Source organism: Pempheris klunzingeri, chromosome 24 (assembly GCF_042242105.1).
Source record: "Pempheris klunzingeri isolate RE-2024b chromosome 24, fPemKlu1.hap1, whole genome shotgun sequence".
NCBI lineage: Eukaryota > Metazoa > Chordata > Actinopteri > Acropomatiformes > Pempheridae > Pempheris > Pempheris klunzingeri.
The window spans coordinates 13,824,052-13,849,975 of NC_092035.1; the positions used below are offsets into that span (position 1 = coordinate 13,824,052).

A 25,924-nucleotide genomic window follows, 5' to 3' on the forward strand; every position below is an offset into this window, starting at 1 on the left:
GCACGAGCTAGTTTCAGCGTTGCCACCCATTTTGACCAACAACTCAATGATAGACTAGCCAGTTTACAACGACACAGTTGAGTCACAAATGAACTTTAGATCCAGTTTTTAAATGTGTCTTGTTCAAAAACAAGTGCAGTTCAGTGTTCAGTGAGCCTACAGGGGTCCGACTGTCCATCCCTAACTCTGCATCACCAGATCTCTGTCTCATCAAGCTTCAGTCTGGGTTTGCTTTTGAAAATAAATACCTCACTTCTGAAAGTTCGGTCTTTTCTGCTGTATAGCCTATGTGACTGTACAATGACTGGTTTGAAGTGTCGCAATGCACTTCCATCCTCTTCTAGCTTACTTTTGTGCTTCATTTTCTCCAGACGTTTATTATCTTAATGTTACAGAAGTCGTCTGTGTGAAAGTATCATGATGCCCACCTCTTCACAGCCCTCAGTTCACAGTAACAAACACAAATCTACTTATTCTCACAGCTGACCAACCTATTAAACCCATTACATGTGTTTATCTAATAAACAACATAACGAGGTAATATATCAGTATCAGTATCAGCTTCAATAGTATTGGTTGGCAATTAGGAAATATAATAAAAGGATGTTAACAGAAGATCAGAGGGCTGGGTGATGGTGAAAGAATGATAAGCCCTATGTTATTCTAGTGACATGCAGAATTTGAACAAATGGAAGAGGAAAATGAGGATGGCGTAGTTAAAAGCAAGAAGACTAAAGATGAGATCGCCCTCCTTTTCCGGCTCCACACTCAAATTCACACCCGGAACATACCCAGTATACGTCAGGGCACAGCTCCACTGGAGCTAAGGGGTTCAGGAGTTCAGTGCCAGGCTCAAAGGCACCTTGATAAGTAGGTCATCTGTAGGTCACTGCTGCGCCACCGAAACCACCGTGGTAAATCTGGAATGAATCCAAGTAAGGCTTTGAAATGAAAATGCTGATTTCTGAAAGGAGTATAACTATTTACTATAGGCTATATGTTATTACAGATGTGTCAGAGGATTCGGTAACCACAAGGGTTGACGTTTTTCATACTCATAAAGCTGACATTTGTTCGTTTGCACATTTTAAAATGCAGTTATTATAAAAGACGTTACATACACAGTCACTTTTTTGTTCACACTTCTGCTCAGAAATACAATATACAAGAATCAACAGGTGCAAGCCAGTCTGCATGAAATCTTGCCAATTTTAACATTCAAAAGTAAAAAGGCCAAGATGTAAGAAAATGTGGACATCACAGACTTTAGAGGTCACATGAGCTCTTGTCTCAGCAGTCTGGAGAAAACCAGGGCCCTGCAGGGCTCTCTGCCTCTGGTGCTTGTGGCATGAAGCTCCCAGTGGAGATAGACAGATCATAGCAATTAATTCATAGAGTCATTACTTTCTTTGTTTTATTCTGGTAGTTTAGGAACCCCCACCACACACACACACACACACACACACACACACACACACACACACACACACACACACACACACACACACACACACACGACACGACACGATTTCCTGAGAACACACTTAAACCTCTCACCACAGTCATTCACTTCCCACGTTGTACTTTGAAATGAACCCAGTTGGGCGGGAAAACAGCAGAACTGGCAACCCTGACGCGCTGGCCCGCCCGGTGAGTTCACTGCGCGCACGAGCCCGACGGAGAGGTGAGCCGCCGAGGGGAAGGTGCACCACAGCGGAGAGCACTACTGGAGAAGCTTTTCACAAAGTAACGCCAGGGTTATGCACATGAGCCTTACATGCCGCCATCACTCCGTAGACCTTTATCAAGAGAGCGGAACCAAATTTAATCAATAATACATATTTTGTTCTACGTTGGTATTAATGGCGAGTTAGCTCATGCTAGCTAGCGTTAGCGTAACTGGTTTCGATTTTCGTCGATACCTTCGAAGTTCGCCATGATAAAATAGGTTGTAAACGGAAACTTTTTAATGAGTAATAAACACAAGTCAACAACCGGGTGGATATAATTCAGTTCTGACATTTGTCCGTAACACCTCGCCGTCAAGATGTGGTGTTTTAAGCTAATGTTAGCTTAACGTATCATTTGGAAAAACACGCGATGCAAGCCTGACAACGTGCTTTGACGACATCCTTTGAATGTTTGACTGTAACAGTCAAGTGGTTTGCTTTGCTCCATACTTCAGTCAGATTTGTGTGAGGAACACATACCGCTTATTGTGGCAGAATAATCTATATCCAGTCTAATGCATGCTAATCCAGCCTATGAATGCTGACTCCTCTTTTGTCTGAATTTGTTAGGTGAACAAAAATGGATGAATGGGAAGAAGGGGTAAGCTAGTTTACTGTCAAATAGCCAATAACGAGTCATTCGCTAATTACGTCCAGTTGTGCTGTTCCTGCCATGGAGCCAGACCTTCAACACCTGTTTTCAATCTTTACAGGACACTGCTGCAAGTACTATTATGCTAACCAGCCACACCCCAAGTGAAGGTAGGTGAACTGCCCTATTGCATATTATCCAGTGATAATGTGCCTCTACACTTTAATCTTTTGTTCATCCATGGTAAGCACATGAAAGATCATCCTGTTCTTTAGCATCTGCTGAAATCACCTGTTGCATTAGTGGAAATAAGGGAATTAAGATGATGTATGCATCAAGTATAGAAAGGATGAGGTTTCTGCCCTAGAAATTGAGGAACGTTTTTCTGTTTCTCTCCAGATTTTGGTGGACGAGGCAGAGGCAGAGGCAGACAAGGAGGTTTTAAAAGTTCATTCTCCGCAGGTGCCCACTCATCTTATTATTAAACCAGTAGTAGAATTATTAATTTAATGACTGAACATTTATGAATGACAAGATTAGTTTATCACGTTGGTCCCTTATTAATCAATCAGTCTTTATTTATATAGTGCCAACTCATAACAGTGTTATCTCAAGACACTCTCCATAAAGAGCAGGTCTAGACCAAACTCTTTAATTAAGAGAGAGACCCAACGATTCATCAGATGTGAGACTAAAGAGCAATGAAACTATTAAATTATCAATAGTTTTAATTAATAGTATTAACAATGTACTCTGGTCCAAGTTTGGCAAAATAAATGCATCAGTAAGTGCCTGCCAAGTGTGAGAAACTATACGAACTATAGTGCTGTACTGAAGTGCCGTTACTGAACTGATTCTACGCTGAAGAAGCAGTTCAGCTGCTTCCAGCCACTCCAAACCAGTAGGTATGTGTGGTTTGGTGTAGAGTAGTGCAGACCTGACATGACACCCCTGAATAGGAGTAAAATGGTTAGATGGGAATAATTTCAACTCCATAAGCAGAAGAAGGAATGTAACTTTTGTGCTTTCACCTTTTGCTTTGTTGGTGGTGACGAGAAATGGTAAGCTGTGGAAGTATTACCTTATTGTCGATAGGTGCTGAGTCTTGGGGCTACTGACCCTCCAATTTGTTCTTTATAGATGGGGACAACTGGAACAATACAGGAGGAGAAAGAGGCGGTTTCAGAGGTAGAGGAGGCAGAGGTTAGACATGAACTCACTCACCCACCCGCACAGACACAAAATGTATTATTGCACTATAGATCTGAATAGCAGTGTGCGAGTTAAAAGGATATTGTGTGTGGTAATGTTTTGATTCTGTCTTGACTGTAGAGTAGGGATGTACGTTATATTGGTGGCTAGCATATTCTTGGCTGATGAGTAAGAAAATTAATTTGTTATTAAAAGGGAACTGAAGCAGATAATTGCATTCGATGATGTGGAGCATGGCTGCGTACGGGACGCCACTTAAGACCCAGTCCTGAGAGGGGATTTCCTCTTCCTCCCTCTCCTCTTTCCTGTTTGGATGCCTGTGTTTGCACTGTGGCAGGGCAGAGCTCCCTACACACAGAGCAGACATCGGAGTATACAGCAGAGAGACTGAAACAGACTTAGTTATATCTTACCTGAGTGAAAGGCAACAGTGCTCATTATCCACAACTGCAACCAAATCCTCAAGTAAGGGTGTGATCAATTTATCAAACACCTGTTGAACAAGCGGAACATTAACTTGCAGGAATGCAACATTGTCAACAGCTCTGCCTGCAGTCACAACTGTACCCTCTCAGTCCATAGACACACTGAACCTAGTATGTTGATTAATAATTGTTATGAACAAGCTAAAAACAACCACTATTTGTATTTAACGATTGAACCAAACTGGCTCTGTATTGAGAGAAGCTGAATTGTGTAGACTTGGAGGCTGAGACCAACCAGCCTGTCCTCTGTATCAGCTGTAGCTGTCCAGTAGGAAGTGTCTTCATGTCAGCAGCAGAGGGAGGAGGACGGGATGGAGGATGAAACAGGGTTGTTGGTCTGTGTATAGGAAAAGGCTTGTGGCCTTTCCAAACAATCATGCCCAAGGGCTTAAGGTACAAATGAAATAGTTCAAGACTATGTAAAGTTATTGTAATTGTTGATGTAGCCAGTATCTGCTTATCAACAAGTAGATGATGTGTGGCATTTGCATATTAAAATATGTTACGGAAATGTATTAAAAAGTTTTCCTCTCACATCTTTACATTGATAAGATTGCTATGATGGTCTTATTATTGTCTCAGTATTGGCCACAACAAGCTGATGATTTATTTATTTTATTTTAGTTACTGTTAAGGACCATGAAATTCTATATCGTGCATCTCTATTTCAAAGGTTTCAGACGTGAAGGAATATTCCCTGAACACTTGTTTTGTGTATCATTCACTAGTCCCCTGTTTGCGTCAGCGGTGGCTCCAAGAGTTTGTAGTTTACTTTGACAAAGTCAGGTCACAATTACAAAGGATTCCAAGAGTTCCAGAGGTAAAACATTTGCAGAAACTTTTCTGACCACAAACGTTACAGGAAGCATCCTGGATGAGATGGGTAGGCCAAAGATAGATGTAGGCTGCCAGGGACAAGTGTGGTATTATGATGTGGCCCAATAAGGTGAAGAACAAAGGCTGTATTAGCAGATAATAATGAGGAAAGTTGGTAGATGTGGTATAATGCTTCGAACTGAGTTTCTGCGATGGTTTCCTGATGGCATGTTTGTTCTAACAGGGTGTGGCAGAGGATTTGACAGAAGGGATTGCAGTGATTCCAATGGTAAAGTTTTCATGTGCTTACTTGTGAGACGGCTGAAATTAGATCTACTCTGAGTGCAACTGACCTAAACATTTTGGTTGACTTAATGTGACCTGCCTTGATTTAACAGAAGACGGCAATGGAGTGTGTGAAAATGGTAGGTGCTCTTTTTTTTGTTACACACACACACTTGAGTACAAAATCAGGTTTGGTTGTAGTTTGACTGTTTCTAACAAGTTTTTCTTCCTTTTTTACTTTGATGTGCTGGATTTAAATCTTTGTCTCTGATGTTCTGAACAGGGTTTAGGGGAGGCAGCAGAGGAGGAAGAGGTAGCAGAGGAGGAGGTTTCAGACAAGGTATTTAGTGATCGAGTACTGTCATAGTGAAGCCGGGCTGCCTTTGCTTGATGCTGTTTTCTAAAATGCAAAGAAATGTATTGCTATTTTAGTAATCAATAGTCTTCATTTGAGATCAAAGAGCAGATCATTAATAACAGATAATATATTGAAGGTGGTGACCAGGATGGCAGAAGAGGCTTTGGAGGAGGTAAAAGAGCAACCATTAACCCTTCTAGAGGACTCATTATTTCATATTAAATTTCAATTGTCTTGTGTCGTGGCAGGCTATCGTGGAAAAGATGAAGACGTCTTTGCTCAATCTGGTAATTGTTTGTTTTGATAATTAACAGTGATTTCAGCCATTCAGTGTAGAATTGAAATATTTCACTCACTGACACCTGTGTCTAATACAGGGGAAGATAAAGAAAATAAAGACGCATGTGATGGCGACAGTAAGTTAATGAACTATGGAGAGTAAAAGTCAGCAGTTCTGCAGTGTCACGCTTGTCCCACTCCTGCACAACAAAGAGTTTCTGTTCTGACCCACAGGGCCAAAGGTCACATATGTTCCCCCAACCCTCCCTGAAGATGAAGACTCCATTTTTTCCCACTATGAATCGGGCATCAACTTTGACAAGTATGATGAAATCATGGTGGATGTCAGTGGAACCAACCCACCACAGGCTATCATGGTAAAAAGTGCTGAAATAAGTTCGTTTACCAATTAGTTGAGAAACAAGCTTTCTATTTGTAGTAGCTGGTTTGTGAGATTAAATAATTCTACCTTGATTGGATGGTTTGTCTGCATTTTTACACATACAGCAAGGATTGGAGTAGTTGAGTTTTTGGTTCACATTTGTAAACATTTGTCAGACTACACAGTCTGTGGCTACTGTGATATCAGAAATGACAGCTTGTCAGACACAAATGAAAGGTGGGGAGCTGAAATCACAACCCTCAAAATATTTTAACATAATATGATTTCTAATTCAATATTTGTTTCAAAATAATTGGGGGTGGACAGTTAAAAATAAGTGCTATGTTGTGTTTGAAGCTGTATAAACTTGCCTGATCTACCAGCTCACTGTGATGTCGCTAACAACAAGATGGTGTAAACACCTTAACCCAGACCACCTCATGGCAACAAATGTGACCTTTCTTCTGAAGGTGGTTTTTGTTTCATCTGTTGTATAAGTCTGCTGAATCAGCAATTTAAACCTTTCTCCTCCAGACTTTTGATGAGGCAGCATTGTGCGAGTCCTTGAGAAAAAACATCAGCAAGTCTGGTTATGTGAAGCCGACTCCTGTGCAGAAGCACGGCATCCCAATCATCTCTGCTGGAAGAGATCTCATGGCCTGTGCTCAGACTGGATCTGGTAAAACGGTGGGAGAATCAACTGACCTGTAACAAATGGAGGGAGAATCAACTGACCTGTAAGTTTCCTTGTGAACAGAATTTAAATAGTTCTCTGCTCTTCCAGGCTGCTTTCCTGCTCCCTATTCTGCAGCAGCTGATGGCAGACGGTGTGGCAGCCAGTCGCTTCAGTGAGGTGCAGGAGCCTGAAGCCATCATCGTGGCACCAACTAGGGAGCTCATCAACCAGATTTACTTGGAGGCCAGGAAGTTTGCCTTCGGGTATGTTAAGACTGTGATAAAATGTTACACAAACAAAGATGACATGTATGACGTTGCACGTTCTGATTTCTAATCTTAGTTTCCCTGGGCTGTTGTAGGACATGTGTGCGTCCTGTAGTGGTTTATGGTGGAGTCAGCACTGGACACCAAATAAGAGAGGTCTTAAAGGGATGTAATGTGCTTTGTGGAACACCAGGGAGAATGTTGGATATGCTTGGAAGAGGAAAGGTCAGAATATTCAGTCAGACAATGATTAGTCTATAGTCAAAGGCTTAGACATGTAACTAAATGATGTGTGTGCTCTAGGTTGGGTTGAGTAAATTGCGGTACTTTGTCCTGGATGAGGCCGACCGAATGTTGGATATGGGTTTTGAGCCTGACATGCGCCGCCTGGTGGGCTCCCCTGGAATGCCATCTAAGGAGAACCGTCAGACACTGATGTTCAGCGCCACCTACCCTGAGGACATCCAGAGGTCGGCTCCTTGATCAACCACAGCTTTTGCTCTTAATGTGGACAACTGTCATAAGTGAGCTTGGCATGTCTGAATATGGCAATGTTTTTACAGGATGGCGGCTGACTTCCTCAAGACGGACTATTTATTCTTGGCAGTGGGTGTGGTGGGTGGAGCCTGCAGTGATGTGGAGCAGACATTTATCCAAGTCACCAAGTTCTCGAAGAGAGAGCAGCTCCTTGACCTCCTCAAGACAACTGGTAAGTTATTTTTGCGGCTGTTTCCAGTGTTCAGAAAAAAACATCTATACACACTGTACCCTTCACCTCTTCTAGGACTGAATAACATTACAGGAGCTGCTGTCGATTGTCTTCCAGTGTTGATTTTGATGGCTGGTGTTGGTTGCAGGAACGGAGCGCACCATGGTGTTTGTAGAGACCAAGAGACAAGCTGACTTTATTGCCACTTACTTGTGCCAGGAGAAGGTCCCAACTACCAGCATCCATGGGTAAGTGGTGCGTCCAGGAATGAAGAGTTCCACTTTGCTTTAATGCACATATTAATGTGTTGTGTTGTCTGGCAGTGACCGTGAACAGCGGGAGCGAGAGCAGGCTCTGGCAGACTTCCGCTTTGGCAAATGTCCAGTCCTGGTGGCAACATCTGTAGCTGCCCGCGGTCTTGATATCCCAGATGTACAGCATGTGGTGAACTTTGACCTTCCCAACAACATCGACGAATATGTCCACCGTATTGGGAGAACTGGCCGCTGTGGTAACACCGGGAGAGCGGTGTCTTTCTATGACCCAGATGCTGATGGCCAGTTGGCTCGCTCGCTGGTCACAGTCCTGTCTAAGGTGAGAGAGATGTCTGCTTTAGAGAGACATTTGGATAACACCACCCTAACAGTAAGCATTCACATTCTGAGCCCTTTATTCCACTGAGCAGAAATTGGAATGTTTATACCGCACAGCCCCCCTGCATGACTTATTCCTCCTTAGAAGATTCTATTGGTCGGTCCTTATACAGTCCAGGTGCTGTATCACTAGGATGGACCCAAAGCACTGTCAGTATCTGACTTTATTGTTTCCATATGTTGACTGGGATTGACAGGCTCAGCAGGAAGTGCCCTCATGGTTAGAGGAGTCAGCCTTCAGCGGCCCTGCTGCCATGGGCTTGTACCCCCCCGCCAGGAAGACCTTTGCTTCCTTAGACTCCAGGAAGGTAACTGGAATGACTTCTTCGTAGTATGGTGCTTTTTCTTCTTTGGAGTCTTTGTCAGTGTAGCTGCCTGTCCTCACTGTGACCTCACTGTGACCTCACTGTGACCTCACTGTGTCCCCACTGTGTCCCCACTGTGTCCTCAGGGAGGAACTTTCCAAGACAACAGTGTGCAGAGCCAACCGGCTGCTCCAACTGCAGCTGAAGATGAGGAATGGGAGTAGAGAGAATATTGGAACAGCACACACACAGCATTGATCTAAGTTATTTTTCTTTAAAGCTGTTCAGCTAGTTTGTAGTTTTATCACAATATTTTTGTTTGAAGGGAAAAAAGTGTTCAAAGTTAAAAATGTGAAGTGAGATGTTAACAAGAACCAAGTCTTTTGTAAGATGTGACAAATCAGTCTTCACTGACTGGCATGTTATGTAAAGATTTAAATTTAAATTTGCATTTAAGATGGTTAATTAGGACCATGTGTCTGACCAGAAGTCAAAACTTAAATGCCATTGTGACTATAATTTGTTTCCTAATAGGATCACCAATAAATAAATATTTGTTCAGATTAAAGTCTACATTTATTGTAACATGTTGCATTTAATTACTTGGTTAAATGATTTCAATAATTTGAAGGGAGTCCTGAAAAACCAAAGTGGATGTGTAAATCGAGTGTCCAATGTGAATGGTCTGAAGATGGATGGATGAACTGACTGCATCTGATTTAGAAAGATAGAATCCCTGTGTATAAAAGATTGAGGGTATTGAAATGTATTTTGCGCTAAGGTCCATAATAAGGACAAGGGCTAGTGGTGATGCTGTAGAGGGTTGTTCTCCCAGGATTTACACATCAGACAGGTCTTCACCTGCACCACAAAGTTTAAATCCGGGGGGGGGGCTGGTGGAGGTGGAGTCCCTGTTTGGTCCTCATACTAAAAATGAGACGAAGTTGTGTTGGAGTCAGTGAACCACCAGAGATCTCCAGGCTGTCAGCCCAGGGTGCCAGCAGGGTGTCAGTTAAAGGTGAGTCACTGGGAGAGGAAGCTGATGCTCTTCGAAGAATCACTTCATAGTAACTCCACCACCGACAAGTACTCCAAGAGTTGACGTCGGCTCCATACTGTTCAAAGAGCAGGTCAGGGGAACTCTGCTTAACGCTGAATTTGAGCCTTTTTACACTAAACGACCACAGATTGTGTTCTGCTGTAAGTGTGTACACCAGCCGGGGATGGACGCTGTTTATCCTTTGGCAGCGAGCTGAACTCACTTCCTGCTTCTGAGCTGGCGGGTGTCTCTATGGCAACGGTCAACACGGAGCACCGTTACCGTAGTAGTCACAATCACGGTCTATGGTGGTAATTAGTCCCGTCCGCCAGACAGAGAGAGGCGAGGTGAGCTGTTTCTGCTCTAACAGACCGATGTGTGTCTGCGGCTGTTAACATGGACTCACCCTTACTCACCCATACTCACCCTCACACACACACACACACACACACACACACACACACACACACACACACACACACACACACACACACACACACACACACACACACACACACACACACACACACACACACACACACACACACACACACACAGGCTAACTATGACGTTACCCTACTTTTGAAAGGGAGAAGTACTTCCGGGTCCTGCAGCTTTCCGTAGGCGTTTTGATTGGTCAGCTGTGCGGCTCCCGTTTCAAACTTTAGCCGGAAACCAGACGGTGGAGTAAACAGAGCAGAGAGGACGGAAGTGTGTGACAGCAGCACAGGAGAAGCAGGCTGAGTGTTTCAGCTGACAATCTGTTGTTAATCATGAAAGGAACAGCGAAAAGCAAGGTAAGACACACTAAACCTGACTTAACTCACACTAAACCTGACCTCACACACACTAAACCTGACCTCACACACTAAACCTGACCTCACAGATCCAGTGTAGGGTGGGTGACACACTGCTGTCAGGTAGCAGTGGGTTTACTGACTCCAAGACACTGAAGTTGCTGATCTGTACATTTTTCATTGATATTTCCAAATGTTTATGAAGACAAGCTATAGTGCTGTTTGACCTCGCTATATGACAGAAGTCCAGTCCAGATTCAACATGAGTAAAGGGGTTCTATCAGCATCATGTTGTAAACATTACATTTATTCAGTGGTGATATGGACATTTACTCAGGTACTGATTCAGTAGTGTGTGTGTGTGTGTGTGTGTGTGTGTGACTGGCAGGCAGTGACATCAGGCAGGTTGACAGGAGGAGTCAACGTGCAGCCACCCAGGAGACGGTGACTACACCTTTTTTAAGCTTGTTACAGCACCGCCTTCTAATATCCTGTCACTCACTCCCTGTGTCCTCCTCTAACTTGTGTCGTCAGAGTGACTCCAGGACCGGCAGCTTGTCCTGAGCCGGCCTACTCTCTGTACTCCACTGACTCCGAAGATCAGGTAAGGAAGTGAGCTGGATTACAATCAGAGGACGGTGTGAGCAGGATTAATGATGCACATGAGCACAGCCGTTCTCGGCAGGGTTCTTGGCAGAGTGACGATGGCAGCGTTCTACGTGAGTCCCTGACTTGTTCCAGAGGAGCTGAACGTGTTGGTGCCGCTCACAGCTGTGCTCTGTCCTCTCAGGTCGCCTCTCTCCATAAGGGGCTGGACCGGTGCGCTGCCTTGCTCGGTGGCATCCTTCAGGCTGAGAGGGCAGGTCAGATGAGCTTCCTTACATAACGGCCATGAATAGAGCAGCCACTAGTTTGTTACGTTTCCAGCATTAATCGATTAGTTGTTTGGTCTACAGGATAATTCAAATAATAAATAAAATAGTGTGTGTGTGTGTGTGTGTGTTTGCAGAAGCCTCGCCAAGCATTCCCAGAGCAGTGAAGGCTCGAGGGGCCAAATCAAGACCATCTATCTCACTGGGGAAGAAAATGATCAAGAAACGTCCTACAAGGGCCGGTAGGTGTGTGTGTGTGTGTGTGTGTGTGTGTGTGTCCATTCCATCTGGTATTATCCTTCCCTTTTTTCTCTTATTCTATATTTCTATCTTATGTCAGCGGTCAGGTAGTTAAAGCTCAGATATCAGAAACCAGTCTGGCAGTTCTTCATTGCCTAATTTTACGCCGTCTTCCCTTCATCTCCACCTGCAGAGCAGAAGGCTTCTCCATCAGTCCAGTGTGGAGCGAGCAGCACACCTCCAAGGACAACACATCCAGCAGCTCACTCCGGAGTGAAGCTCCACCCACCTCAGAGACGCCCCCACACCCTGCTGCAGTCTCACGTCCCTCCTTCACACAGTCAGAAAACACTGCTACACCTCTCCAACACCACCCCTCCACCCCAGGCCTCCATCTCTCCGGCCCAGCCCTCTATCCATCCACTCCAGCCCTCCATCCCTCCGCCCCAGCCCTCCATCCCTCCGCCCCAGCCCTCCATCTCTCCGCCCCAGCCCTCCATCCCTCCGCCCCAGCCCTCCATCCCTCCGCCCCAGCCCTCCATCCCTCCGCCCCAGCCCTCCATCCCTCCGCCCCAGCCCTCCATCTCTCCGCCCCAGCCCTCCATCCCTCCGCCCCAGCCCTCCATCCCTCCACCCCAGCCCTCCATCCCTCCGCCCCAGCCCTCCCCTCACTCAGGCCTACTGCCTGTCCTTCAGACTGACTGCAAGTCCTACTCTAAAGCTCCACACACACTCTGTACGGGGGAGTGTGATGAAGAGCAGGAACTTGTTCCTGTGAGAGACATCAGCACCCAAAGCAACGCCACAGTCACACACACAGCTGTGGAACACACACACTCACACAGCGGCGAGGACTGCAGCGCAGAGACAGGAGTTAGAGTGAGGACAGTTCAGTATCTCCTGGGGGAGCTGAAGGCTGTGATCGCTGGACAAGGTAACTGAATGTCAGGACACAGTGTCTGTCTGTCTGTCTGTCTGTCTGTCTGTCCTGTGTCTGGTTCCACCCTGTTCTTAGTGCTGCTTTGTATCTGGGTGCTACAGTGTGTGCTTCACTTATTACATTTGAGTCTGCAGATTAGTGTCAGAAGACTTACTGACACATGGAACTTGGAAAATGGCAACATCATTCGTTTGGAAGTGACGGAAAGCTGTTGTAGGGTCAGATCAGTGGAAACTTTACGTCTCATACGCGTGTGTGTGTGTGTGTGTGTGTGTGTGTGTGTGTGTGTGTGTGTGTGTGTGTGTGTGTGTGTGTGTGTGTGTGTGTGTGTGTGTGTGTGTGTGTGTGTGTGTGTGTGTGTGTGTGTGTGTGTGTGTGTGTGTGTGTGTGTGTGTGTGTGTGTGTGTGTGTGTGTGTGTGTGTGCAGGCAGTGTAGCAGAGACGCTGCTCAGTCACCTGGATCAGACTCTGTCTTCACCACTGACTGTTGGTAGTTCAAACATCCTGACTGATCCAGACCTATTGTCACTACACAGCCAGAGCACTCAGCTCCACAGGTAACACACACACACGCACACACACACTGTCTTGGGGTTTCACTCCAAACGTGGGCCTGCACTAATTGATGTCTGTGACCACTCTGTGAACCACATTAGTGGGTGAGAATTGATTTGTGTGTGTGTGTGTGTGTGTGTCAGGCATGTGAGAATTCCGAACCAGCAGTTGAAGAAGAGGGAAAAAACGGAGAGACAAGAAAATATGGAGACACTCTGTACATCAGAAGGTGAAGTGTGTGTGTGTGTGTGTGTGTGTACCTTCAGAACTAAAGGAACGTGAACAGTCTGAATGTGGTGTCTCTCTCCACAGCTCTGCCACTCAAACAGCAGCTCATCACTGCTCAGTCCCAGCTGCAGGAAGTCCAGGATGACCTCACAGAACTACGGAAAGCCCTCCAGGACACACAGAGCCAGCTGAGAGATACTGAGGCAAAGAATGCACTCCTCATGACAGGTTCAGACTTTACTGCCATCTGTGATCTACTGTTTGATCGTGGAGCACACAGACCTGCTGAGAGCACTACTTGCTCCGCCCGCGTCACCTTTTAACATGAACAAACATTTTTCACAAGGGTTCCTTCAATTTGGTTATCAATGAATTGGGATGAAAATCCCAAACAAAATGCGACACTAACGGCAAATCTAACATTGTAAACCTCCATGGAGCACCAGTGATGAATATATAACAGATACATAGATGCGGTGCGGTGGTTAGCACTGTTGCCTCACAGCAAGAAAGTTCCAGGTTCGAGTCCAAGCTGGGATCGGCTCCAGCCCCCCCTACAACCCTGATGGATAAGCGGTGTAGATAATGGATGGATGGATAGACATAGATACAGTAAAGCACGTTTAATTTAAAGGTTCAAACAAATAAAATGCAGCCTGTAGAAATAAGAACTACAGGGAACACTTCATGATCACAGTATAACACCAAGTTAATTAAACTTCAGGGATATCAGTCTGTCCTGAGCTGTCAGTAGTCCAGCTCCTCCAGGAAGGCACGTCCTCCATGCTCTTGAGACTGTGCTGTGTCTCCCAGCACAGGAGGAGATACCAGGAGATGGAGAGCTGGACAGGTGGGTCAGTAATGGTCTGGGGAGGACACACAGACCTCCAGGTGCTACCCAACAGTCCCCTGACTGCTGTTAGGTACCAGGATGAAATCCTCAGAGCCACTGTCAGACCTTACAGCGGTGCAGTGGGCTCTGGTTCCTCCTGGTGCAGGACGATGCCGGCCTCATGTGGCCAGAGTGTGGAGGCAGTTCCTGGATGATGAAGACGTTGATGCCACTGACTGATCCACATGTTCCCCAGACCTGAATCCAAGCATGCCCGGATGTTGTCTGGAGTGCATACAGGCACGTGGGGGCCAAACACACTACTGAGCCACATTATGAGTTGCTGTGATTTCAATTTTTTACTTAGATTTTCTGTGTGATTTTGAAGAATTAGTTTTCAACGAGATCCGATGTGTGATTGAAGTGTTCCCTTAATAATTTTGAGCAGTGTGTATTGAAGTAGATGTGATCCGTCCGTAAGTGATCGTAGGTTCCCTGTGGTGCATTGAACGGTTGTGACACTGTTTCTAAATGGCCTCAGATTGATCTTTGACATGGCTGTAATCCTTTGAGCTGCTGTTGAAACCAGTCACAATGTGTGTATATTTGCCATATTTATCGTAATATATGTGTGTTTGCGCACACTCACAGACTTGGAGACCACTAGGAGGAGGCTGCTGGACAGTGAGCGAGAGAAGAGTGAGTTGGCCTCACTCGCCCAGCAAAGACTGGAAGAGCTCGGACACCTGAACAGGTAGGATGCTGTGTGTGTGTGTGTGTGTGTGTGAGAAGTTCAAAATATTAGTCCTGAAAGTGCCTCGACCACAAGAATTCTCTTGATCGTGCAAGTTTAAGTGTGTCTTAAGTCTTAAATTCCCCATGAAGCTCACTCTGTCTCTCTGTCTGTCAGGGCTCTTTGGAGTCGGGGTTCATCAGTTGTTGGCAGCTCAGTGTCCAACATTCTGCCAACAAAACATTTTGATCGGCACCAGCACAGGCAGGATCCAGCAGAGCCGCCCTCCGATCGTGTTACCCAGTACCTGAGCTCTCTGGGTCAGCTGGAGCCCACACACGCTGAGCATGTGCGCGGGGCTACAGAGAGAGATGGAAACATCCTACTGACCTCAGTCCAGCTGAGAGATGATGTCAGACCTCAGCAAGATGACAAACCTGCAGAGACTTCAGCCGGTCCCCAAAACCCGTCGACTCGGCGGCGACTCTTTGACTCCACAGTGTCCCAGTGTGACGTGGGATCTGTAATGTCTGACTGGAGCATGAAGTCGGGATCGACTTTTGACACTAGAGACGAGGCAGCGTTTAGAGACGGCCTGGCAGCTCTGGACGCCAGCATATCCAGTCTGCAGAGGACGATCCAGCTAGACCTGGGGAGGTGACACACACTCACTCACAGCTCCTCTCTGTCGTGTTTTCACCCTCTATTGTTTGTGTTGATTTTAATAAGTGACATTTCAGATTAGAAATAAATGATTTTTTCCTGGTTGTGATGGAAACACAGGTCAGACAAACAGCGCCCTGTTTTATTCCCCCAATGATTCCTTTTTAAAAACCTTTCCTGTTTTCATTCAGAAGTCATGTAGCACTATAGAGAAAATCCTAATACAACAGAGGTGAATGGAATGCTGGGAGAAGGTGGAGTGTGTTTTCAGAATATTTAAGCTTAAACCAGAATCTTGGTGGTTTCCTGAAATACTTCAGGGGTTTATCAAAGGATTAAATGATAGAAAAAATATATTAACAGCAGCTAGGCTAAAAAGCTGGTGTTTATTGTGTCAGGATGATTTTAGAGACACTTTTTATTCCAACATAAAGAATGAAAAGATACTGAAGTCTCAGCTGATTAAAAAAAAAAGAGTCGTCATTTTGTACCATTTTTAGGAAACTGCAAAACATGTTTAATACGAAGAGGCAAAACCTGAACAAGTATAAAAACGGTTGTCAGAAGCAGCAGTGCCTGGTTGGTGAAAGCTACTTTTTTGGCACATTCTCACACAGCTGACATAGTGTTTACAAAAAGAGGCAGCATGTCTTCAGCACACTGGCTATATGTTACAATATCCAAAGATTCCAAAAAAAAAGCTTACAGTATGCTTTAGAAAATTACAGTACAGTACACTCATCTGCTCTAACACATAATTAACAAGTGATTTCTAACTAAGAGACAAAAAAACCCAAAAATCTTTTCCCTTTGGTAGATGAAGGCTAACAAGGTGTTTTGCATGTCGAGGACGGCCTCTTACCAACACACACCTCAGCTACACACAAGATAATACACCACACAACCCCATCTGACAGCCTGGACTTGTGCAAAACCACCCAGCAGCAGCAGGAGACTAACAAAGATCAACCATGTAAATACAGAAGCACTGTACACCGAGAGAAATATGTGTGTGTTTCTTTATACTCGACTTCAGTGAGGATATGAGATTAGAAGGTGACTCAGAAAAATGATGGAACCCTGGCCTTGTGGAAACTGTCTGATGGTTCCACAGGTGCACACCTCCAGCTGGTCCTTTTGAAGAACTGGACTCGCATTACATGTGAGCTGGGAACAAAAGCCAAACATCCTTTCTAAAGCAGCACGAGCAGCGGGGGCATCGGCCGATTACAGATGTAGACGCGCTGGTCGGTGGAGAATTTAAAAACCTGTTGCCATGGCATCCAGAGCCAGAGAGCCACAAATGTGACCAACTGTGACTGGTGAGCCTGCATCCACAATGCTGCGGCCTTAAAGGAGCAGTCTGACGTTGTGACGTTATTAGTATGATCATTGTTTTGGTTTGTCGATAGGAGGTGTGGAACTGGGGAGCTCCAATACTGAACTCCCCCTACAGCACCCTCCTTTACAGTTTTATTTCTACAATATGTGCAGACTATACTGACATACTATATGTTAAGTTGTTTAAGGGCAGATTTCTCTCTCCCTAGTGAAGCTAGGCTAGACAGGTGAAAGCTCAAAAAGGCCAATGAGTGGATCCCTACATAGACCTGTGCGATCAGTTTAGTTAAGTTAGTTATGTTGGATCCAACATAGTATAACACAAACAAACTGATCGATAGCTGATCTACAGGCCAGTTCCAAAACGTTTCATTATTGTTATTTAGAGAAAGCATATGAGCGAGTGATCGTTCCCGTCTTCAGCAGGCTGGCTGTGAGGGTGCCTCCTGTCTTTATGAGCCATGGTAGAGGTGGATAGAGCTGGACACAGCCTGCTTGTATCTGTGCTCAGCCTGGATGCTGCTGCTGTAGTCGAGGCGGCTGCTGTCACTCAGCTCCTCTGCCGTGTCTCCAAAGCCATGGTAGTGTCCGTAATGCAAGAATTCCCCGCAGTCTGCTCCCATGAGCCCTCGCCAGGCCGGCCGGTGGGACACGCAGCTGCTGGGACTGCCGGTCAGATGCAGCGAACCGCACATGTCAGCAAAGTGTTGCTGAGCAGGCGCTGCTGCCTGCTGATTGGCAGGAGGGGGGGGCGGCGAGGAAAGGCTTTCAGTTGGCTCAGGCTCATGCTGGTCAGCCAAAGGCAGCGTGTGCTGAGGGGGGCCGCTGGTGATGGCTTTGTCGTCATCATCTCCTTTTTTAAAGAGAAAGTTTTAAAGTTTAGCTCTTCATAATGCAACATTACACTTTATTCTACTTTGTTTGATCCAAGCTCCAGTCCCACCTGAGTTGAGCTCCTGTGCAGGCTCTATGTTCATGCTCTCCAACTCCTCACTTCCACTGCTCTGCATCTGCATCAGCACATCTGCAGCAGGAGGCAGTGAGAGAAGTAGAGAAGCAGAGTCCATACTTTCAATCACATTTTGTTTTAGTTTGAAATCTATAAAAGCAGGACGAGATGAGTGGCTCTGGGAAATTCTTATGGGCATGTTCCACTGTTTCCTGAGAATCTTTATATTTCATATTAGACTCTTGTTCACACAGGGGCTCCACAGGGTTGTGAGTCTGGGACTGTTTGATTTTCTCTGTACCTTACAGATTGGATCTTCTCTACTATGACTGATGATCTGAGATCACCAGAAACAATTTGGCCTTAGTATTTCTAGAAGCTACCTGGCACCACTCCAGCTGGTGTGCTCCCATAAATTCTGACCAGATCCATGCTGATTTTGTTTTGTAGTTTTGTTACACTGTGACCAATACAAACTTGAAACCCTGCCTCCAAGAAAGGTACAACAGGAGTGCATTAACAATTAGATCAACTCAGCACTACCAGACAAAATATGACCTAGAAATGTACAAGTATTTTTTACAATTGGAATTAAGATGCTCTAAAACACAACAACAGATATCTTACTATCAGCTCTCCTGGCTTTCTTCCTGTGATCAGTGTCCACAGCCGTCAGGAGCCTCTTCCTGCTGTGCAGGCCCGGACCACACCGGCCACCGTTTCCATTCTGCACCCCGTTCCCTCCATTGAGGCCATTGAGTTGCAGCAGGTAGTTCTGGGTTTTGGAAATGAAGCGGGAACAGTCGTGGAAGCCGTAAGCTTGGGCCAGATCTGCTGCTGTCTGCCCACTGGCGTTCCTTAAACTGGACAGGAGGAGGGAAGGGTGAGGCACACTGCTCCCTGGAACACATCACAATGTTTCATCTCTTAACAGCCTAACTGCATCCTGCACTCACCGCTGACTGGCTGACAGTAGAGGGCTTTAAGACAGCAGGGAGAGATCATATCGACTCATTTACATTTATCATGGCATCACAAGAGCCAACGGAGAATCAAATAAAGCTGTCATCTCCAGAGCTGACAATATGTCATGCTCTCCTAAATGTGTTCTGGTCCTTACAATCTCCCCCTGCAGCACATTCATTTGACTAAATCACTAAAATCATGCTGGAATGTGGCCATATAATATATTTCTAAAACAAGACTACAATTTCTCATATCTTTGAAATTCTAGGTTCTAATTTAATGTTATTTTAAACTATTTTGGCCAAAATAAAAAAAGATGGACTCTGGATCAAAGCTAACATCAGAAGCTCTATCATATGTAGTAGAGAAAATACATTTCTGATGAATCTACAGCTTAAAAAATACTGAAGTGCTGGTTAGGTCATCTAATCTCTAGCTCTACATCTTTTACATGAAACCAAGTGTCTCCTAACTAGGCTCCGAAATAATCCCTGAGCAGCAACAAAGGGTTTTTACTAAATTCATCTGGATTAAAAGGTTTAGCAAACATTTCCTGTACTGTCAGAAAATAAATCAATAAATTGATTTGATCACCTTCTACAGAAGTCTAAAAATGAGTCTTGTCTGGTGTTGAGGGAAGCTTCTCGTATCAGAGCTTTTACAGTTTCACTTTCAACCTTCCACACAGATTTTGAGCGTGGAGGCTTGTTGACTTAGGGATCAGCACGAGTGACAGCAAATCTCAATTTAAGGTCAGCTGACTCGTGCTTTAATGGATGCTGTTACAAACGGGGCTATCACTCATCGGCACGAGAACATGTAATAATCTTGAATCTGAACCAGAAACTGTGTTCTCGTTGCCAAGCCTGTGTAGAAACCCTGCATTAAAGGATAACTCTATTTTAACCCTGAGCCCTATTTTTACATAGTTTGGGTTTGAAATGACTGGTAGGTATAAATTCTTTTGGAACAGGTCCAGTAGATTGTTTAAAAATACTGAAGTTATCCTCTAACAAATATAAAAGCCAGTCATATTGTTATATTTAGTTTAGTCTAGCACTTCATTGATCAGTCTTCTAACATGCTCTGACCCTTCACAAATAGCACTGTATACTCTGCTCCTTTCCCTCCACTACAGCACAATAATACCTCAGCAGAGACTGAGCTTCCTAGGATTTCAACAGTAGCTCCTGAGATGTGTCCACTAAGCTCAGTTTGTTAGCAGTGTCTAAAAACAGTTAGTTGTAAGCTAAGCATGCAAGTCTAGACATGACTATCATCATCAGTGTTTTCTTAGCATTGAAACCAATCACTGCAGGAAATACCTCGCCAGTTTGCCAGCTGCAGAAACTGTAGGAAGCGATAGTGAACAACTGTAAGATGCTCGCTGATGCACATGAGGCAGATTCTGCAGTGCCTATTTGGACTGCTCCCTCTTTCTGGCATTATTCAAGAAAACCCGTGTTCAAATTCAATAGCTGTAAAACATCAGAACGTGCAGGGTGTTTGTCTCTTCCAGCTTGAAAATAATACAGCATATTATCCAAAAGCAAATCTGAATACTGAGTTCAAAACGTAACACATGTTAGGACCAAACAGTTCAAAGTAACAGGTACAAGTTTCTACATCCCCTTTTTCGCTGACTGTGAAATCCCCAAAGGGTGAAAAGCTCATGGTGTTTATTTACTGGCACTGTCCAAATCAGCCACAACTCATCTGATTTCTCTTGAAGGTAGATCCAGTGCAAACTGAAGTGAAAACACTAGACAGCATGCTGCAAAGAGGTGTTAAAGTAATGAAATATTTAAGCTGCATTTATTGATTATTTGTCCAGTTTGGGACGAAACAATCACAATACTGACATATTATCAGCTTATGAAGCTGAAAAGGTGAAAGTGTTGCCGAGAAGTTGCTTATTTTCACATCCAGTAAACACAAAGCAACACCATCATTCATGTACGGCTCTGTTTGAGTCCACCTGCTGAATCTAGGTCCAATATTCACTGTCTTTTAGCTCTGGTTTGGTCTCCACCACCTGCTGAGAGAAATATCTCTCACCAGATGTGTCTCTAGTTCCATGTTCGCTTGACAGTTCATTAAATGTACATTAAATAAACACAGAATGAAATTAATGAATAAAGCCGATATCATGCACTAAGGGTAAAACTACCATCACTATTCTATCTATTCCATTTTGACTTTCCTCCAGGTGAGAGCAGTAACTTTCTGTCAGTGTGCCAAACGTAAATAGAAACTCATGAGCTTTTCTGCTTTTGCATAATATCATATACTCATTCCTATCTCTATCATATAACATGTAAGAGCATTTCACCTGAGCAGCTGTTGGAGATAATACAACACACACAAATAACAACTAATCACTTTCAGTCCACTTGAAATCAGCTGAGTTGGAAGAGAACCGCCAGTAAAACATCTGGAATAATTCGACACTTAAAATGTTTAGGGAGGAGATAACTGATGGCACTACATTTTGGTGTGGGGTCATTTCGTATTAGATCCAACAAGGTCTGTCAGTGGGGAGGGATAATTCCACCTGTAGAACTCCACCTGTTCTTAAAAAACTCTCTAGAACAGAGTGTAAGTGCCTCAACGCAAGACAGAATAAAGACCTATTTCCACTTACAGCATCATGTTGCACTGTGTGGGGTGATCTGATCAAATCTTGGTGTCAGTCTGTGTCAGACTGCACAATATCAATGTCTGCTGTACTATAATGGATAAAATATACAAGGAGAGACGTGCCGTCAGCTCCCATCATTCATCTGTTCTGCTCTCATGGCAGACAGCCTTTGGTCTCCATCACAATGTTAACAATCACAATGCTGTTTGATGGTTAAAACTACACTGATTAAATAATCTAGACCATTATGAAGAATGCTTCTAAAATTGTTGATGACTATAAAAGAAATGACAGCAGACCCGTGTGGCCTGTTCCCTCCCAAACAGCTGATGTGGCATTAGGAATATACTCGGACTTCATGACAACAGAAACACATTAACATCACAGCAGCAGAGCTTCTACAATGTTAGGAAATATGTCTGCATTTAAAGAAATGCACAGAACTGGTGGCCAAACCCAGTTTGTTGTTTATTCAGCATTTTTAACGTTCATTTCTGATTAAACTACACAGAAAATAAAGAAATGGAAGAAATTATGTGGCAAATTGCAAATCATTTGGATTCACTGTCACTGTAGACAGCCTCCTGCTGCATTATGGCTGTGTGACATTTGAAGAGTGGCTGGCACTAGCAGTGAGGACTTCTCACCGAAACCGAGTGAGTTTATCTTTACACAGTGAAAATAGGATGCAAGCTGTGGTTGTTATTACCAAACCTGGCGAGTAGATTTGGCCTAAGTGACTCAAAGAAGACTTGAGCTGGGAGATGTGTAGCTGCTGCTGTGTTTCACACTCGGCATGGCAGAGCTGCTGCGTTGCTGCACAGAGGTCAGACAGCAGGATACTTACTGTGGTTTAGCACCTGCTATCAACAGGGCCTGGATACACTCCAGGCTACCTGACCGAGCCGCCTTGTGGATGGGAGCCTCGCCTACAAAATCCTGAAGACACAATGTAAAACTCAAGGAATAACTATTAATGAAGACTATCACAAACACAACCTTGCATATTTAAACACTTCCACTTCCACCACTACCTACACTTTATCACCACTTATTTTCTGTTTCTGTTTTCTTACTACTGTGCGACACTCGCAATATCCTGTGCAATACACACATGTATATATTTTATATGTTTTTTTCTCTCATATTCTTATTCATTTGTAGATTTTGTAATATACCTTGTTTTTGCACCAATTCTGCAACTGACACTTTATTTCTGCACCTTCTCTGTCTCCTCTGTTGCTGTAGTGTGGGATAAATAAAGTCTCTCTAATCTTATCTCATCTTACTTCTAGCATGTTCATGAGAGAGCACTACAAGTACATTAAAGACTTGTTAAAATGCTGAGTGGGAAATCTGAATACAAAGACAACCATCTAAAAGGTGTGCGCTCTGTCTCAGTATACTGAAAGAACTTTCACATTTAGCTCATTTGCTTGATGAGGACACACTCAGTCAAAACATTACAATGACACGCAGTGTTTAAAATAGTTAAAACCAGCCAAAAATTAACATAACATTGTTAGTGTTACTGCTTTACTCAAGATGATAAACTCATGAAAAGGTATGAGCAGTAATACACTGAACAGTTTATTCACCAGTCAGAACCTGGGAGTGGATATAACAAACACAAGCGTAGGATTGCACTGCCACGTTTCTTTTAGAAGTGTACATTCACACTTTGTAAAGAGAACAGAACGGGAGCAAAATGAATGTGTATATTCTGAAACAGATCTCAGCCTGCCAAAGACACACTCTAAAATGAGACATGTGGGTGAGTGATGTTGCCCTGAAGGAGGAGCTAGACAGGCCAAGCTTATCCCCTACTTATCCATTTAAAATAATGTAAGAGCTAATCTAAGGGTTGGGCAATGTGAAAGTATGTACTGTGCGATGGTAGAAATGTGTCCACCTGCAGAGATTTGGCTATACTGTTTCCACCGCGGTAGCTAGAGGAGTGATCTTGCGTGATCTCGATACCATTGATTCTCACATAATCTCATAAATTCTGCCGCCTGGCGAGGTAATGTGATTTGGGCAGACATGGAGGAGGAGAGTGCAACTGTGAACACAAAGCAGGAGGAGGAGGCATCTAACTGACTGAAGTCAGGCTGGTAATTATGGGCACCTTTTCACCTTAAATATTGTTCTCACTTTGCTGCTTTTGAGTCTTTTGTTTGTGTTGCCTCATGTGATGCAGGTGTCTGTTTGTATGGAAGGTCCAGATAAAGAAGAATATCAAATATGATGAAGACAGTATGATTATTTAGGCCACTTCTTAATTGAATTTGGTGATCAATCACTGTATTATGATACAGATACAGTTACTGTGACAGAAAATGACGTATTCTGCGATAGAAGATATGTTTTACATGCTATCGTTATTTTCAGAACATGCCTCCGATAGTGGTCAAAGGCTGCCCACCCTCCCCCGGTAACATGGTGATGTACATCACTGCTTTGCACCAAGAGAGGAAGTCTGGCGTTTGTAGTATTACCCTCCAACTATTTCATCATCCACTCTGTAAATCCACCAGCAGACCGCCCAGGCCGTCCATCCCTGGGTTATAGATGTTTAATAGTCGCAAGAGGCATGACTTCACTTTGTTTTCATTGGCCAGTATTTGTATAGCTACATTTGAATTTATGGGCTATCCCAATAAAAGTACTACATTTGAATATACTTCCTTAGTATAGTAGTGTGTATACTAATAGATGGCTTTCATATATTGGACTGATGTTGATGCATTCACACTTGTTACATGTGGTCACACTGGAGGGCGTAGAGTGACTGACCTGTCTGTTGACGTCAGCTCCAGCCTCGGTCAGCCACACCACACAGCGAGGATGTCCTCCGAACGCAGCAGTGTGTGCTGGTGTCTGGTTGAAGCGGCTGGTCACCATGTTCACCTCACAGCCCATCTGCACCAGGCGCGCCACACACTCCAGCTGTGAGCACAAAATAAAGGTCAGTAACGAGACCGCTGAAAACATCTGTTAGCAAATAAAGGATTGGGACGCTCATACCAATGAACTATTGAAGAACACCTCGTGTGCACTGACTCACTTTTACTGTGAAGAATCTCCTACAATCCACATTTGAATATCAAGTGGCTCCGTAGGGTCGACCCTTTTTAGCTGAGTTTTAATGCTGAAAATGTTGCGTTTTTACAAAATAATCACTGGTGATCACATTTAACCTGAGATTATTTATTTATTTCCATTTCTATACTTACATTTGGCTAATTTTGGCTATTTTTAGGTGAAAGTTCTAAATGGCCAGTTTCACTTCCATGTACACAACAGACAGACATGTCTTCCTGTTTTCCTGCACTTGTTTTGGCGCCTGCACAGCCATTGGCTCCCCTGGAACCAATCAAAAGGCTGCAACCCGTTACTTTATTTAAATATTTCTTTTAATTTTTTTGATCAACAAAACTTTATTGTACAGTAAGAGTTAGACATAACTGTTTTATGGCGGCATTACAGTCTAAAAAGAAAAACGGCGGTTGTTTATGGCGCAGCAGACTGTACTCACAGCACGTCATTTCCACAAAATAGCACCTTTTGAAATGTATAAGGCCTCTCGCTCCAGCCCACCGCCATATTACAGCTGAAAATATCAGGAGAACAATCAGCAAAGCCGTGATTCAAGTTGACTGCAGTTCAATGAAGTACTGTATGATTTACTGTACGGTACATTATGCAGGACGAATGTAAGTAAAATGGTCCAGGGCAGAGTTTTACCCTTAATGTAGAGGAGACTACCTCGGTAGCTAAATCTCTTAATCTAGCTGGTAACTTAATCCCCACCTGTCCATAATGAGCAGCCCAGTGAATGGGGGTCCATCCGTAGTAGGAGTCCTCAGCAGTCAGAGGAGCCTGGTTTGAGAGTTGCTCAACGAGTAGGACCAAAGCTCCAACATCTCCATCCCGACAGGCACGGTGGAGAGGAAACCGGCTCATGAAGCCCTCATCACTGGAGAAGTCGGCTTCTAGTGCCACAGACATGAGTAAACTATGAAAGTAGTAGAAGGAGACGTTCCTCTCGGCTCCCGGTCCCTCAGGGAAGACTAAAACGGTTCAATCACAAAGGAAGAGGAGATGAGCTGCTCTGCGTGGCTGAGAGTCACAAAACCCGGACTGGAGTATGGCGGCGGGGCCGGTTCTTACTGCCGGCTTTGGCTAAATACCGGTCAGGAACGTCACCGGCCGTTTGCCTCCTACAGGTCAAGCTGAAATTATACTTACAACTAAGAAACACATGAATGTAATTATGTTTGAAAATATTCTTTTAGCTGGGCAGACAGCTCGTCCTGTCTTAGCTAATTGTGTAATGGCGCCGCTGTAGACGAGCACAGAGGGGCTGGACAGTTTATT

The 25,924-nt window shown here is 44.3% G+C and overlaps 3 protein-coding genes across 3 annotated transcripts; 2 read left to right on the forward strand and 1 right to left on the reverse strand.

Moving 5' to 3' along the window:
* The first annotated feature begins 2,310 nt into the window (after positions 1-2,310).
* On the forward strand, positions 2,311-8,972 carry ddx4 (DEAD (Asp-Glu-Ala-Asp) box polypeptide 4). The gene is given in 20 exon segments (XM_070855727.1): positions 2,311-2,331; positions 2,444-2,492; positions 2,737-2,814; positions 3,463-3,525; positions 5,080-5,124; positions 5,234-5,260; positions 5,404-5,460; positions 5,615-5,650; positions 5,727-5,765; positions 5,856-5,894; positions 5,992-6,134; positions 6,674-6,826; positions 6,924-7,078; positions 7,177-7,306; positions 7,385-7,551; positions 7,645-7,790; positions 7,939-8,038; positions 8,114-8,384; positions 8,641-8,751; positions 8,895-8,972. Coding segments are annotated over 20 exon segments (1,908 nt in total).
* A 1,535-nt stretch (positions 8,973-10,507) lies between these two features.
* On the forward strand, positions 10,508-15,748 carry ccdc14 (coiled-coil domain containing 14). The gene is made up of 11 exons (XM_070855338.1): positions 10,508-10,584; positions 10,973-11,028; positions 11,119-11,188; positions 11,375-11,447; positions 11,594-11,698; positions 11,890-12,630; positions 13,064-13,193; positions 13,335-13,420; positions 13,504-13,647; positions 14,903-15,005; positions 15,162-15,748. Exons 1-11 carry the CDS (start codon positions 10,561-10,563, stop codon positions 15,643-15,645), a joined length of 2,016 nt encoding a protein of 671 aa, XP_070711439.1. The 5' UTR covers positions 10,508-10,560; the 3' UTR covers positions 15,646-15,748.
* A 397-nt stretch (positions 15,749-16,145) lies between these two features.
* LOC139223641 (ankyrin repeat domain-containing protein 10-like) lies at positions 16,146-25,621 on the reverse strand. Its single transcript, XM_070855606.1, has 6 exons — positions 25,358-25,621; positions 24,341-24,493; positions 22,392-22,483; positions 18,565-18,800; positions 17,932-18,012; positions 16,146-17,841 (listed from the first exon to the last, which is right to left on the reverse strand). Exons 1-6 carry the CDS (start codon positions 25,553-25,555, stop codon positions 17,441-17,443), a joined length of 1,161 nt encoding a protein of 386 aa, XP_070711707.1. The 5' UTR covers positions 25,556-25,621; the 3' UTR covers positions 16,146-17,440.
* Positions 25,622-25,924: the final 303 nt, after the last annotated feature.

Coding starts and splice junctions, on each gene's coding strand:
- LOC139223641 (XM_070855606.1), bottom strand. CDS start 25,555: ATGTCTGTGGCACTAGAAGCCGACTTCTCCAGTGATGAGGGCTTCATG. Junction 24,494..25,357: donor GGGCTGCTCATTATGGACAG/GTGGGGATTAAG, acceptor TTGTGCTCACAG/CTGGAGTGTGTGGCGCGCCT. Junction 17,842..17,931: donor TGCACAGGAGCTCAACTCAG/GTGGGACTGGAG, acceptor TCTTTAAAAAAG/GAGATGATGACGACAAAGCC.
- ccdc14 (XM_070855338.1), top strand. CDS start 10,561: ATGAAAGGAACAGCGAAAAGCAAG. Junction 11,448..11,593: donor CCTTCAGGCTGAGAGGGCAG/GTCAGATGAGCT, acceptor GTGTGTTTGCAG/AAGCCTCGCCAAGCATTCCC. Junction 13,421..13,503: donor GACACTCTGTACATCAGAAG/GTGAAGTGTGTG, acceptor CTCTCTCCACAG/CTCTGCCACTCAAACAGCAG.